Below are 15,163 nucleotides of genomic sequence, written 5' to 3'. Positions count from 1 at the left end.
TGTATTTGCTAAGCTTCTCAGAAAGAACAGGAATAAGTTATTGAGCAGAATACAAAAAATTGTAAAAAGACTGCTTTTTCTCGCACTTTCTGTAAAGGTGAAGGGTGGGCTAGCAAAGCATGTAATGAGTAGCCTACAAATCTTACTCACTGACAATTCTTAACATGCAATTTCATGAACCAGGGTTTTCTTGTGACTTCCTTGTGTCAGGAACATTGTATGCCTCTGCCTTTCCCTTTCTCCAAGAATGGGTGCTCAATCCATCACTGCAGTACAAATCACAGAATCATAGAATGTTTTGGGTTGGAAGGGACCTTAAAGGTCATCTAGTTCCAACCCCCTGCCACGGGCAGGGACACCTTCTACTTAGATCAGGTTGCTCAAAGCCCCATCCAGCCTGCCTTGAAAGAAGACAAAGGGATTGTGATTCTCTTACTTTCTAGATAATGGTGGCTTAAACAGAACAAATCAAAACAAAAATCCCCAACTTCATATTGAAAACCAAAACATAAAAACCTCCATGATTGTGCAGAGAATTGGCAAAGTTGCTATTTCACGGCTTCAAGTGATAGAAAAGTGTGCAAAAATAGCTCCAGTTAAAGAAAGAAATTCCTGCTAATGGATTAGAGCCATCCTCGTCCATGAAAAAGGCTCTCAAGTGAGAAATACATCTTTTAGAAAAAACAGACACCTTTGAGGACACTTGTATGTGAGAAATTAAGTCAAAAATAGAAAACAGATACTTTGTAGTCCAGATAATTATGCCAGGAGTAAAACTTCCAACTTTTGCTTGAAATGACATGTAAAACCTCCTTATTGAGAACTATACAGGAAATAATTCACTGCTTGACTAAAGGGAGAAAAGACTACTCAGAATACCACCTGTGTGAGTAACTCTGCAATAGAAGTGACCCCGAGGCATGACTCCTTTCAATCATGAAAGAGAAAGCCAAAAAATGTAAGCAACATTACCAACTGTTATAAGAAAGGAAGGCAAAGATGCTGATGTCCAGATACAGGTATGTGTGGCTTGTATTTGGCAGTCACAGATGTTAGCAACAGATGGAGCAGTTAATCTGACATATTTCCCTGCCAACAGAGGATGGCTTCCCTTATCTAGAGCTTTGCTTCCATCTAGTTTTAACTTTCTTAATAAGCAAGGCTCTGCCTATTTCTACTGGAGGAGAATATTTCATAGCCAGAACTCAGCCTGTTACTTTTTTTAATTATTTTTGTAAATTTATCCCAATATTTATGTTTACCGCTTCATTAAGCAGAGTGACTATGCCTACTTTTGCTACAGTTAGCAATTTTCTTCTCTGTTATTCACGCTTTCTTGGCTATAAGGAGAGAGATGTTATTTTAAAGTAGGCCTGAATCGAATGATTTAGATTGAGAAGGAATCAATCTATGAAACAGTAATAACTAGAATTAGCAGATACTGACCTCTGCCAAGATGATAACTGTTTCACACCACAAAGGCATACATCATGACTCACACAGAATAGGAGACACCGCAGGACACATTCAAGGATGCTGCATGGGGGGATACCCATGCTCTGCATGGGGGGGAGGACATCCAGAATGACACCGATCCTGCTCAGGTGCTAAAAGCAATAATCACCTACCCATTCACTGTGAATAGCAATCACTTAGACTAACAAAATGGGCGTCGGGTAAAGTCTACTTCAGCAACTGAAATCAAAGAGATTTGATTCCAAGATTTAGAAGTGTTCTAGTAATTAAAGCTGTTGGGAGCACAGGAGCTAATAAGTGTCCAGTATGAGGTTCAAGGCATCTTGTAACTCCTGTTCTGCACACTTTCGTTCAGTTTTATTTTTGATTGTTTTTATTACATTCCAGATGCTATTTTTATTTTCATTTATGTCTAATTAAATGTAAATGAAACGTAATGATGAAAGAGGAGACTTATTTTCCGCAGACATATTTATCTGTTGTCATGAGACAAAGATAACCATGCAAACTGAGAAACAGAAACACCTGAATAGTGTAAAAAGGAATGTTTGTAAAATTTTGTGAGATTGGCATCAATCCGTTGTATACTTATCTGAAAACAAAATTTTAACAATCTGACCCCAGTAGCTTAAAGTCATTTGCTTTGCTCTTCCTGATATGGCTTCAGCCACTCACTGTTACCTGGAAATTCGCATCAGTGAGCATACTGATCCCTTTGCACTTGGCCTTCCTTTGAGAGGAGACTTGTTTTGAGTCTGCTGACCTTTTAACCTTTCCATGCCTGTATCACTGTGCAAGCTGACTTGAATCCTGAGCTTAGGAGAAATAAATGGGGAGATTGCTAAGCAGTTGGAGGTACAATAAAGTAGAAAAATCTCTCTTAACTATATACTCACATTTTAATTCCCTCATCAAATGATGTGTTTCTAAAGAGATGCACTTTAAGAATTACTGTTTCTCAGCTTCTTCCAGCAGTCTTCATGCCCCTATATCTTTCAAGTATATTTCACAGCTGCTTTAAACACGCAAATGCTCTCCTTGAGTCGACCTTTTAATTTTATAACAGAGCAATAAAGCTACAAGACAATGTGCGTTTAGAGTATGTTCTCTTTCTAGGGATATCACAACAAGGGATATATGAATAGTCTCTCTTCTCACAGAACTTCTTAGTATGGCCTGAGCTCTTAAAACATATGATAAAGGCAAATGCAGCTCTGTGTAAAGACACGTAGACAGACACTGAGTGAACAGAATTTGTACCTTCACCCATAGGAAAATGCTGAAACAACTTTCACAATTTGAAAATATTACTGCAGCTATAATCATTAGTACTCTCTTGGTCTGTAAGTAGGCCAGATCAGCCTCTCCAATGATGATTACCTTCCTGAATCTTATCCTGCATCTGTTGGTTTTTTTTAAGATATGTTGTTTCCTGAGACAATTAAGAACTGGATATTAAGAACTGGCACAGAAATCTAGAACATTAAAATGAACAATTTCAGAAACACAAATGAAAGAGACAGCAGAAAATTACAGAATCTATTTAAACAATCTGCCAGCCTAAAGACAAATGAACTTATTACATTTCAATAATCACATTTGGCATCGCCTCTTAATTGCACCTGGGAAGGCAAAACAAGATGCAGCTGCTCCTGGCTAGATGGCAATGACATACAGACTAGTGACAAAATTTCCCAAATATGACCTTCTTTCCCAAGTGCTGGGTGCCAGAAGTGCAGCCCAAGGAAATGAATACTTTTGCTTGATTGATTTTTTTTCCCATCACAATGTTTCTTTTTACTGAGCAAATCAGGCAGGGTAAAAAAAAAAAAATCAATGGCAGCTTTTTAAGAGGTCTTCATTTGTTAGGTGTCACTAATTTAATTCCTATTTATGTTTCTGTGGGCTCAAGCAAGCAGGTGATAAGGTTCTGGAGTAAAAAGAATTGGATATTACTTCATTACAGTCCAGTAATAGGCTCATGAAATATCAAATCGATCTGTTAATTACTTAACCCCCTCAATATCTTTGTAAGGAGTTGCTCATTATTCTTTTTTCCTCAGATGAAGAAAATGAGAGCTAAGAAGTTGAAGTATGTTTCCAGGTACATGCTCCAATGAGATCCCTGTGTGTTACCAGGGTGTCTGAAGTACCATCCGATTCAAAAAGAGAGGTAGTTTTCAGCAGGGCTTTTGCTTGGAAACTTTCACTCCAGAAATCATTTTCTCATTCAGCCTTGAACTCCCTCAATCTGCCCGTCTGAGTGGCCTGTGCCAAACCTATCTGCCTCAGTGGGGCTTCAGAGAAGTGGTTGGGAACTCTTCTTCTGGAGATCTAAGGGGTATCAGCCTCCTATTTGTTATTTTGAGTTTTAATTAGTTATAGTGTGGATATGTGTTTGGAGAAAAAATGCTATTGTTTTTGATTCATTATTACACTGGCTTTTATTTTAGCTCATGTCAGGAGCACTTACAATTTTAAGTAGGCATTCTTTCAATATGCATTAATTAGTAAACAAAGTTATTCCAATGGAACTATAATGTGAAAAATCCAAGCATTCACTGACAAGGTCTGCATCAAGGAGCTCACATCTGAAGAGGTAAGAGGCACGAAAACAATGAGGCTGCATGCAATTTTTACATGTTTCACTACTGGCACAGATGCAAGACTTAGTCCTAAAGAGAGAGAGTTTTGTAAGTTATCCCAGCAAGGCTGTGACAGAGATAAAACAGACACTGAAGCAGGTATGGGAAAAGTAAGTCTCCACTGAGGGAAACGAAACAGTCTGTAATACAAGTTCGATCAGTAAATCTAGGGGTCATCTTGCCCATATTAAAGGTGCCTGGTGGGTCAAAGGCAATGAGGACAGTTACTCAGTTCACTGTGATTTGTCTGGGACTACACCATATCATTATGTATTTTGACAAATTAATAGGAACTGTATTACAAATGATCAAGGGTGAAACAGAATGGCTACAACTGTAAACAGCATGATCATTTACTTGAATGACAGGAAAAGGGAGCTGTGTCAACTGCCAGAGAATAAATGGGGTCAGCACTGCTCTTTAATATGGGATGAACCAATGTGTGCCATGAGAAAGGCAAGAACACATGAGAGAGCAAGAAAGTAAAAAAAATGAATGGGGGTAAGCAGCAGGTGATCAAGGAGATGGAGGTCACTGGTACATCTCTGCAGGAGTGAGGAAATCCAGTGCCTGTGACACAGGAGGAGGAAGTAGGAGGGAAAGTGAAGAAAGGCATGATAGTTGCATTACAAGTAATGTTTTCTTGGAATAAAATGCAAAAAAAATGAACTACATTGAAGAGCGAAAAAATAGCTAAGATTATGGATACAGCGTTCATTTACGTTGCAGAATAAACAAGTTTACCTAGGAATAATGTATTTGTATGGCACAAATGGGGCAAAGGTGGCCTTAGCTGCTCTGATGAACCTTGTAGTACAGAAGAAACATCCAAAGAGCTATGCAGAAGTGAGACAAGGAGAAAACTGACACCCAAACGAAGAAAGGGCAAAGAGCAATGAGGTGCAAGCTATGAGAGCAAGAGAAGGCTCAAGGCAATAAAAGGGTGTGACAGGAAGCCAAACTCCACCCCTGTGTCCCCACTGTGCAAATGACAGTGGCTGGAGAGCTGCAGCCTGTGCAGAGGGAATACGCACAGCCCACAGACTGCACTTGTGCAGACCAACAGGTGGGTTAGCGCAGCCATGACGGGGCTGCAGCGGAACAGGGACATCAGCAGCTGACTGGGTTAAACCACACTGGTGGCTGTGACACGGCCACAAGGGGGTTCTTTGCACTTGGTTGGACACAAGGGGTTCGTACCGCTGGTGTACACTGAGATAAGGAGGCACAAAAGCACAATGTAATCAGTCCTAAGTAACGTTAAGTTTGATGGCTTTGTAATGGAAAATAACTGCGGTGCTTGAAGGTAGTTGACATAGTTTTAGGTCCTTAGGACCTCAGTACAAAAAGTGTAAGAAAAGCAGAATAGGAAAACAGGACCTGGGGATGGGGAGTATCTGGGACTAGCAGATGTTCAGGATGAGAGCAGTTAAACTAACTGATAAGTAGAAGGATAAGATGATTGCTATGTCTGTAATGTTAATTAAGTTGGTGCTTCAAAGACTGCCAGAAGTTACGAAGATTGTTGTTAGAAGTAAATGACCCTTAAAGACCACCATCACATTTTTGTATGCATGTGAGAAACTTTCTGGAAAATGATGTAATCCACGTATAGCCTCAGGGATACGTATGTGCGCTCAGTGACTACGTAAGAATGGCCTGTATAGCAGTACAGGGACACACGTTAGGAGGAGCTATCCCCCGTGTCTCCCGGCGCCGCAATAAAGAATACCTGCTTGTCAACTTGAAACTCTGTTGGCGAGCTTGTTCCTGGAGTTTTCTCCGAATCAACACGCGGCCCCAAAAACCAAATCCCAGAGGAGGCTCCACCGCCACTTCCAGCCCCACCATCGCCCCCAAGCACCCAGCTCCGCCATGCATGCGCGCTGGCCACGGCATGCCGCCAGCGGAATGGGGCGCTCGCGCGGCGGGCGGGCGGGCACGCACATGCGCAGTGGCCGCAGTTTGGCGGCCCCAGCGCGCGGCGCCTGCGCCGGCGGGATGCGGTGGGCAGAGGGGGTTCTTTGATCGGCGCCCTGCGGGTCAGTCCTGGTGTTGCGCCCTCTTCCTCCTTCTCCTCTTCCTCCTCCTCGCCGCCGCAGCTGGCGCTGCTCGTGATGCAGCCGTGCGGCGGCGAGGAGGAGGCAGCGGCGGGGGGGGTGCTGCCGCTCCCCGTCGCTGACCCTTCGCTGCCGCCCTCCAGTAGCGGCGGCCTCATGTTATTCTACGAGCTGGGGGTGCCCGGCGAAGGCGAGGCCGAGGCCGGGGAGGAGGCCGAGGCCGCGGGCGGCGAGAGCACGGCCAGCCCGGAGGAGCTAGAGGAGGAGGAGGCGACGGCGGCGGCGGCGGCTTCGAGCGGCGAAACGGCGGCGGCAGCGGCGGGGGGCAGCGGCTGCAAGAGCTGCACCTACCAAGGCTGCAGCGAGACCACCACGCAGGTGGTGAAGCAGCGCAAGCCCTGGATGTGCAAGCGCCACCGCAACAAGATCTACAAGGACAAATACAAGCGCAAGAAGAGCGACCAGGCCCTGGGGGGCGGCGGGGCGGCCGCCGCGGGGGCCGGCCCGCGGGCCGAGGTGAGGCACCGGCGGCGGGTGGGGTGGGCGGCGTGAGGCTTCCCGTGGAAAACCGGTTTCCGTTGAACGGGGTCATAGAATCACAGATTGGTTTAGGTTGGAAGGGATCTTAAAGCTCTTCCAGTTCCACCCCCCTGCCATGGGCAGGGACACCTTCTACTAGACTGTAACCCTGTCCAAGCTGGCCTTGAACACTGCCAGGCATGGGGCATTTATCACTTCTTTGGGCAGCCTGAAATGGGAAAGGAGAGAAATCTAGTGAACTCCTAGAGATCGCTCCTATTTCTGCAACACTGGTTCTTTTCTCTTACCTGATACAAACTGTAGCAACTTGCAACGAGACAAGAAGATTCCAGGAAGGAAGATCTTGCCGAAAGGTAGCTTTGCTGTGCAGTGTGTGTTTATTTCACTGGATAGGAGATGAAAGTATAGATCTAAGAGAGATGTCAGTAATCTTGCCCAGTTGGTACTGAAAGATGGAGTTTTACATTCAAAAAGGCAGTTTGGTATTACATTATGTTGTGTATAAAAACCAGTTGTGTAGGTTCTTCAAGGTACTTGTTGATATACATATATATGTATAAAATGGCAGTTAAATATTGAGACCACTGGTAGGTCATACTTACTTTGATAAGCTTAGGTATATTACTTACATGGGGAAATATTGTCAATGGGAGAGCTGATGCTAACCTTTAACTTTTTAGATATTTTCTCCTATAGTTTGGGACTCAGCCGGGATAAAGCAGTTTTTGATGGTCACTTGTACTAAGTTAGCATTTAAGATTTTGTATTTAGATAACTAAAAAGTGGGAAATGGTTTTATTTTGAAGGTGCTGTTTAGTTTGTGCTCGAAGGGGCAAGTGTAAAATAGTGGTTACTATTAGAATTAAAAAATCATGCCTGACATTCCTGCTAAACACAACCCTTTTTTGTCAGCACAGCTGTCTGTGGAGTTACGTGTCTGGGAACTGATACAACTCCAAACTAGCAATCAAAAAAAAATTCCCTTTTTTCTGTTTTTTTGTTTGTTTGGTTGGTTTGTCTGTTTGTTTCATGTAAATATAATAGTTACCATAGTGGGTGTCATGCCAAAGAATCTTTTTTGTCTGGCTGTAAAAGCTGCCATCAAGCAAGTGTACAAGAAAAAGGCAAGTGTAGGTGATGCTGCTACGGAATATTTATTTTTCTCTGCTTCTTTCAGCTCAGAGGACTTGCTGATATAGCAGTAGGCTTTCTGATGTATTTTGTAACTCTAGGTAATGGCTGTCCCATATACTTTTTCAGACTTATTGTTGAACCTTTGTAAACTCTCAGCATCCATTACATTCTGATTCTTCAGGTCTGCTGCCTGGTTTGAAAGACTTGTTCACTGATTTTTGAACCTGGCTGCTAACCTAAGTTGCCAGTTGGCATTTAAATTAGAAAATACAGTAAACAACTAATTCCTGTTCAGTTTGTGACACTTACTTGGTAGGCTTGCCCCTTGTTTCTTACCTGTAGTGAAAAGTTGTAGCGTGCTTGTTTCCAAGTAAAAAGTTTTTACTTTTATCATCCTTGTTACTGTTTTGTGAACCTTCTCAACTTCTAGTAGCTACTTCTCTTTTAGATGAGAGAACAGAAACTGCACACAATATTCAAGATGTGGGTGAATTCTAGATTTACATACTGGCAGGTTTTCACCTTTCTCTCTTTTCCTAGTAACTCATTGTGCTCAGTTCATGATGTGTATACACAAATACTCTGCTAATTTAGAAAAGAGGACTTTATGAGGGAAGGGTAAAATTGCTGCATTTTGTAGTGATGCATTAAGACTTTTTTGGTCTGTAACATGAAATAGTGCTCATTGTTGGAAGAGAGTGGGCTTGCTTCTCCCAGTTTCTGCAAATACAGGTTGCTTTGAATGTTATGGCATTGAAACCTGGACTTGCAGAAGAAAACAGGATATTTAGTGCTGAACTTCCTGCACTTTTTTGCAGTGGTGTCTGTCAAGGCCCCCCAAGATACCATTGTCTTGCAGGGTCAGATTCCTGATAGAAGTTTTAATTTTTCACTTCTGTGGACAGAATTGAAGTGAATGATACCGGGATACTTTGTTGTTGTTGTTGCTTGAACTGTTTCAGGTAAATGGAAATGTCAGTAAGTTGTGGATTTAATATACATAGCCTTCAACATTGGTTGAAATTTTCCAAACTATGAATATTTTCTCTACAGCAGATTGTAGAGCTGTGTTGTTTAGAAGACAGCCTAATTCATGTGACTGATGAATGCAGAAGGAACAGAATAAACTTACAAAGAAAAAACTCTGTAGATTCTACTGTCTCTGCCTGTGGCTTTGAAGAATTCATAATAGTGTTCTGAAGTATATTTAGTTTTGCTATTAAAAGTATTGTCATTCCTACCATATTGTTACATATAATTCACTTCCTTGAGATTGAGATGTTGTGAGTGACTTCATTTTTAAGAAATGTAGTCAAGTAAATTCAAACCTTTAACTAGCCATGGTAACCTGGTTAGTTGTGCAATTTAGAAGGCTAACTCAGCTGCATTGCTTCACTGTTACTGATGAAATAGTGAAAGAAGAGGCTAATTCTTGAATAGATCCATTTCCATTCTTGTTCTGGTGTTTTCCTCTGTAAATTAATGAAGCAAACATTTACTCTTGGGACTTTCTGTGGTGAAAAGTAAATATAGCATTATATCAGGGTTTATAGTCTCAATTCTCTTTATTTTTTTTTCTTTCGTGTGCAGGATTGTGTTGAAGGTTCCGTTCCTGTTACAAAACAGAGAACGGGATCCATTGGAGATCGCCCAGCAAGACCTACTCTTTTAGAACAAGTGTTGAATAAAAAGAGATTGGTAAGTTTTGTTTTCTTAGCGGTTTTGAACTGAAATTAAGTAAATACAGTGTAACAATGTTTAACTGTCACTCTTGTAAAGATATAAATTAGTTTAATGATCCTGCACTACACGTGCATATTTCCAAATTTGAAATACACTGCAGAGCAGATGTGTGTGTCTCAGCGACTGTGTAAAAAATACTAAGATGACTGAATTTCATGATTGCTGCCATGTTAACTGAAGTTGAGTTTTTTTGTAGTACTAGAGAGATGTAGTTATTTCTTTAGGGTAAACAGTGCTTATAGTATAACAAATGTTTTTAACTTGTTGAACCAGCTTTTCTGTAAAGCTCCACAATGCATGGGCTTTAGGTCTGATGCAAGCTTTAATTACTGTAATGTGTTATAAAAGTTGTAGACCTATCATATCACACTTAAAATTGCATATATGTTTGTCGATAAAGCAAACTGTTTATGCTAGCAGTATGACTTGCAATATTTGCAGACTGCATGAACGGTGCGTTGTAAATTGTCAAACACTTTTGCTGTTACTTTGAGTATATTTGAAGAATTAAGCCTGATGAAGGGAAATAAGTCAGTACTTAGTGTTCCTTTGGCGGCCTCATTGCAACTTTCTGTGCCTTTTTTTACCAGTCTCTTTTCTCCAAAAGCTAACGGGACTGATTTGTGTTCTCTCTGTTAGCTCTGCAAACCAATTTAACAAGACTCATTAAAGTGCTGTAGTGTTTGTTCAGAAATTTAAAAAGTCTTTAAAGAAACTGGGTCAGTCTTAAGTATACAGCTACGTAGATTTATTTTGAATTCTTTCTCAATAATAGTGCCTATTTAAAGATTATGTCTAAAGCTCAGAAGAGTATCTGTAGCTCTTCAGTTTGTACAGGAAGAATACAACAAACTATGGAATTTATTTTTCACGTGTTGTTTTTCATGCCTCTCTTACTGAATTGTTGTCTCCTTTCCTGTTTGTTTCTATTCATGTGGCTTTTAATTAAATTTGAAAGATATTTTATGAATGAAACGTTATTTATTTTCTAGAAATATATAATCCGGAAGCTCTTTACATAGATGTTGAGAGCTTTTGCAGAAATTATGTGAAGGCTTTTCAAAAATTGAGGTTTCCTTGCAGTATTCTGGTAAAGCGAGATTCAGATCCTCCTTGATGTGGTTCTTGTTTTTCTCTCTGCTTTGTTTTGGTTTCTCTCATTCAGGATTATTTCTTCCAGAATTTCTTCTGTGTTTTGTGCATATCTACACAACACAGTGCCTGAGGGTTACATGGTGACCTAGAAAGATCTCTCACAGTGTGTTGCATCTGAGGCTGTTCCATATCTTGCATCCTTGCACAAGAAAGTTACTGCATGTCACTGGCAGCTGCCTGCACGTTTATCACTTAGAAGTGCCAAGTCCTTTGTGCTTGCTCATAAGTGTCTTGCATGTGGTTAATCTCTGTGAGGAGAGGCTTTTGTGGTGGTCCTTGTCCGCCTGGATGTGCAGCTTGCACTGGATAAAGATGTAGAAAGCAGAGGCAAGGGGCTGAAAGGCAGCAAGTTGTGGATGGAAGAGCCTGAAGCACCGTAATGTCACCAAACTGCACCAGATAAAGAACCACCCTGTTCAGTGAAGAGACTTGGTAAAGCAAATGTACAGTAAGGAAAAGGTGGCTGCGCTTCTGGTTAGTGAGCTTGTTTGTTGTTAGATACTGCTTTCAATGGCTGATTCACTAATCTTGCCTGTCCAGTGCTGCTGTAGGTATGAGTTGTATGCAAAATGGTTGTCTTCAGTGATAATCTCAGAAGAATTGCTCCTACTAGCATTAAAGTTCTAGACCCTGGGAAGCTGATGGTCCTTTTGAATGTTGATCTGGATTGCAGAGTTGCAGTACCTCTTTGTTGTGTTGCAGAAGTGACCATAACGAGCAAGCAGTATAGGGAATTAATTCAGATGAAAAATAACCTTTTTCCTCCATTAAATTTTGGAAAGATCCATTCCCAACCTGGTTTGCTCTTTGGCCTTGCAAACACTTGTGCTGCCATTGAGACCAAGTCATTAGACTTTAGCTGAAATAACTTTACTTTTTAGCGTGAGTATCACTTAGCACCTAAACATGACTGCTCGCTGAACAGGGGGCCCCTCTGAGAGTGGGAACCTGCCCTTGTGGTGAGGCATGATAATGCGTTAGAATTTAAGACTGTAGATGGCTTGCATCTGCTTCTGTAAATTGCTTGTAAGTAGGGACATCCCTAATGGTAGGATATGATAACAATTTGAACAAAGAACTAAGCACATAGCTCGAAGGTATTAGTTTTTGAAAGCTAAAAGGTAAGCAATAGACTGTCATTGTAGCCTTAACCCAAGTGTGCAGTAGGTTAAGAGAACTACAGTTATATAACTTACCGAATTGTATGCCTGGGTGCTTTAGATAAAGTTATATCAAGATGAGAATTTAAAGTGTAAAGAAATCCTGAAATTTACTGTGCTTTGAAGAAGTATATGGAGGTTTGAACCCCCACATGCTCCCGGCGCAAATAAAAGTCTGTGATTTACAGTGCGTACTGTTAAGTGATTTCTTTGAATCACCACCATGCAGGAATGAGAGTGAACAGCTACAGCAGGATCACAGACTGCAACTGTTCAGGCCAGAAGCCAGATGCAAATAGTTTTAGATACAGTTGTAATTTGACTGAAGGCAGAGGGATTTTTTTAACTCATTCCTCATGGCTGGACTGATGTTTTGAAATGTTGGGGAATTATTGAATGCCCAGTGGACGCTGAATGTTAGAGTATGTCAAGTTGTAAGAGACCTGTGATGACAGCTCCTCTTGCAGGACTACCTAGAACTAAACCATGTGACTAAGAGCATCATCCAGATGCTTGAGCTTTGAGAGACACATGAGCTTTGCTGTAGAATTACAGTATTTTATTTATTTATTATTTTGAGCTATCTGCAGTGGGACATGTAGAACTCAAAACTGAAGCACAGTGGAAAAGTGTTTATTTCAATATGTCAGAAGATTAGATTACTCTTGTTTGCTATTTCTGGGGTTTTGTTTTGTTGGTTTTTTGGTTTTTTTTTGTGATCATGTGTATTCTTTACATTCTGAGTTTGCATTCAGGATGTGTGTTAATGCCGCTTCTGGTTAACTGCTGATGTCCTGAACTGTTCCTAGATATTTTTTTGTACTTCTTCAGCATTTATTTGAACTCCCATTTATATGGGTGTACTGGTTTTGGCTGGGATACGGTTCATTTTCTTCACAGTAGTTTGCACAGGGCTGTGTTTTGGGTTTGTGATGAAAAAGCTGTTGATGACACAATGATGACTTAGTTATTGATGATCAGTGCATCATCCCAGTAGAGGCGAATGAGCAAGAGGCTGTGTGGAGCTTAGCTGGCTTATTGCGGTTAAACCACAACAATAGGTAATGTGCAAATCGTTTTAATGAAAAAGTATTATCATATAATCACTGTGGTAGCTATTTAATGCATGTTCTTTAAAGTCTGTTTTCCCTTTCTTGCAGTCTCTACTCAGAAGCCCAGAAGTAGTGCAGTTTCTACAGAAACAACAGCAGCTGTTAAGTCAGCAGTCTTTGGAACAGAGGCAGCAACAGTTTCAAGGAGCACCCGGGTAATTGGAACAGATCAATGCCTGCAAATGAGTCTGGTGCTGAAGGAGGAATAGGATGTGTGTTTTATAGAAATACAAAGAATCTTGATGTTTAAAGGGAAGCGGAAGTTGCTGCTGTTATGTATTTTACTTGTCTCTTGTTTGCACTTTTGAGGTGTTGAGCTGCTTGGGTGTCTGCAAACTTGTGAGCAAATCTGGAGGAGTCAATTTTTGCTTCTTTTTAAAATTAATTTGAATGTTTAGGATTTTAGTAGAAATTTGTTTGTATCAGTAATGTTTAGCTGTTCACCCTTTTCCTACCAAAGTCTTCCACTATATCAACATTCTTCTATATAAGGATTTACTGTTAAACAAGTCGCTCTTTGATGACAATCATTGAAGGAAGTCAATTACTTTCTATGGAAGTTGTGAAATAAAGTCCTGAATCTGAGCCGATCCAGTGGCATGACCTAACAGCAATTGCTCAGGGAAGTGGCAGACTTTAGTGCATAATTCATTCTGCTGGACATAAGGCAAAGACAAGATGCCATCCAGAAGTTGATCCATTGGCTCAGAGAAGTGTAAATCAGGTGATCCTCCTGCTATATACTCATTATGTACAAGTTAAGTAGATTTGAAATCATTGTCTGTGCAAACCATGTGAAAGAATTTGTGGTTAAAAGTTCCAAAAAAGGTAAATGGCAAAAAAACTTTAGAAGAATTAGGTGGAATGTATGCAGCTGAAAGTTGGACCTTGTTTTGTGGAGTTTTTTGCAAGGACCAACCTCCTATACATGAAATATAACTTAGTTACAGATGAGAATATCACTCATTTTTCAGTGATAAATTAAAATCTAAAGCTTTTCACTCAGAATAGCAAGTGCATCCAAACCCTAAAATGTAATTTTTTTATTTTTTTTTTTTTTCCTTTATGTAGCCTGTTTCTTCTGAAAAAAGTATAGTTAAAATTGTCCTACTAAGACAACCGGTATCTCATCAGCTCTAGTGCTAGACTTCCCAGGTCTTCAGCCAATTCAGGTGATGCTGCCAAGTGATGGGTTTGAGGCTACAAAAACTATTATGTAAGTGTTGGATCCCACCTTTTGTTTTCAAAAGTGAAAGTTTCATATTAAACCACATTTCTGAATAGAGGTTATTTGAATGATGTAGGTGCTTATTGAAGTACTACTTTGATACTGCAGCAGTTCAGTCTGCTGCATGATATATCTTCAGAAGTATTTGTTAGTCTTATAAATTTTTACAAGCTGTGCTTTGTGTTTGAATAGAACTTATTCAGTAAGGATTTATTGTATTTAGCATTGTGCAAGTTGTTCTTTAAAAAAGAAAAACTTTGTATCAACCGTTCTGGACCAATAACTGCTTGAGTAAAATCTTTGATTTTCTTAAAAAAAAAAAAAACAAAACAAAAAAACAAACCAACAAAAAAACCCCCTTAAAGTCTGTCTTTTTTTAGTCTATTAAATCTGCATGTTAGTTGTTTTGCTATTCTAAAATGGCTAACTGACTAGGTGGAATTAAACTTTTGCATTCCAAGGCTATTGTTTTAGCTTTAAGTAAAATCAGTCAGGTTTAAAACCTGACTTCTGTGACAGTACATTCTTACTGTATTTCTCTTTTTATTCCTTGAGCAGTTTGAGAACCTGCGCAGCTGCAGGTCTGTCTCCACACTAATGTCTGTCTGGTTCACAGCTGGGCTTCTGTCCTAGGGCAGTATTACTGCTCGCAACTGCCTGTTGGCTCAAGGTTGCCTCCTTCCATAGTACGATGATCATCCCCTTGAACCTTCAAATCTGCCATGGGACAGTGAGGAATACATATACTTTATAACATGCATATTTTATGGAGTATTAATTTCCAATCCATCTTACAGTATCTAGCATCCTATTCTGTGGAAAGTGTTGCTTCGTCCTATTACTGATTCAGTGAAATCACTGTTTCCTCTCCCCCAAGAGTGACTTGTGAATAAAGGTTTTCTAAATGCTC

At 40.4% G+C, this 15,163-nt stretch overlaps 1 protein-coding gene across 3 annotated transcripts; it reads left to right on the top strand.

Annotated features, from left to right (window-relative positions):
• Nucleotides 1–6,090: 6,090 nt before the first annotated feature.
• Nucleotides 6,091–14,713, top strand: RFXAP (regulatory factor X associated protein). Of its 3 annotated transcripts, none has more exons than XM_080614074.1 (5): nt 6,091–6,163; nt 6,325–6,697; nt 9,446–9,553; nt 13,074–13,180; nt 14,097–14,713. In XM_080614074.1, the coding sequence occupies exons 2-5, from the start codon at nt 6,338–6,340 to the stop codon at nt 14,119–14,121; spliced, it is 600 nt and encodes a 199-aa protein (XP_080470200.1). In that variant the 5' UTR covers nt 6,091–6,163; nt 6,325–6,337; the 3' UTR covers nt 14,122–14,713. The 3 variants fall into 3 exon arrangements, with proteins under 3 accessions (XP_080470200.1, XP_080470201.1, XP_080470199.1); XM_080614075.1 differs by having other exon boundaries at nt 6,097–6,163; nt 6,328–6,697; XM_080614073.1 differs by having other exon boundaries at nt 6,103–6,697; nt 13,074–14,713.
• The last annotated feature ends 450 nt before the right edge of the window (nt 14,714–15,163 follow it).

This window comes from Psittacula echo, assembly GCF_963264785.1.
Source record: "Psittacula echo genome assembly, chromosome: 3".
Taxonomy (NCBI): Eukaryota; Metazoa; Chordata; class Aves; order Psittaciformes; family Psittacidae; genus Psittacula; species Psittacula echo.
Note: the sequence above shows the minus strand (reverse complement) of the source record. Positions and strands in the feature narration are given on the sequence as shown.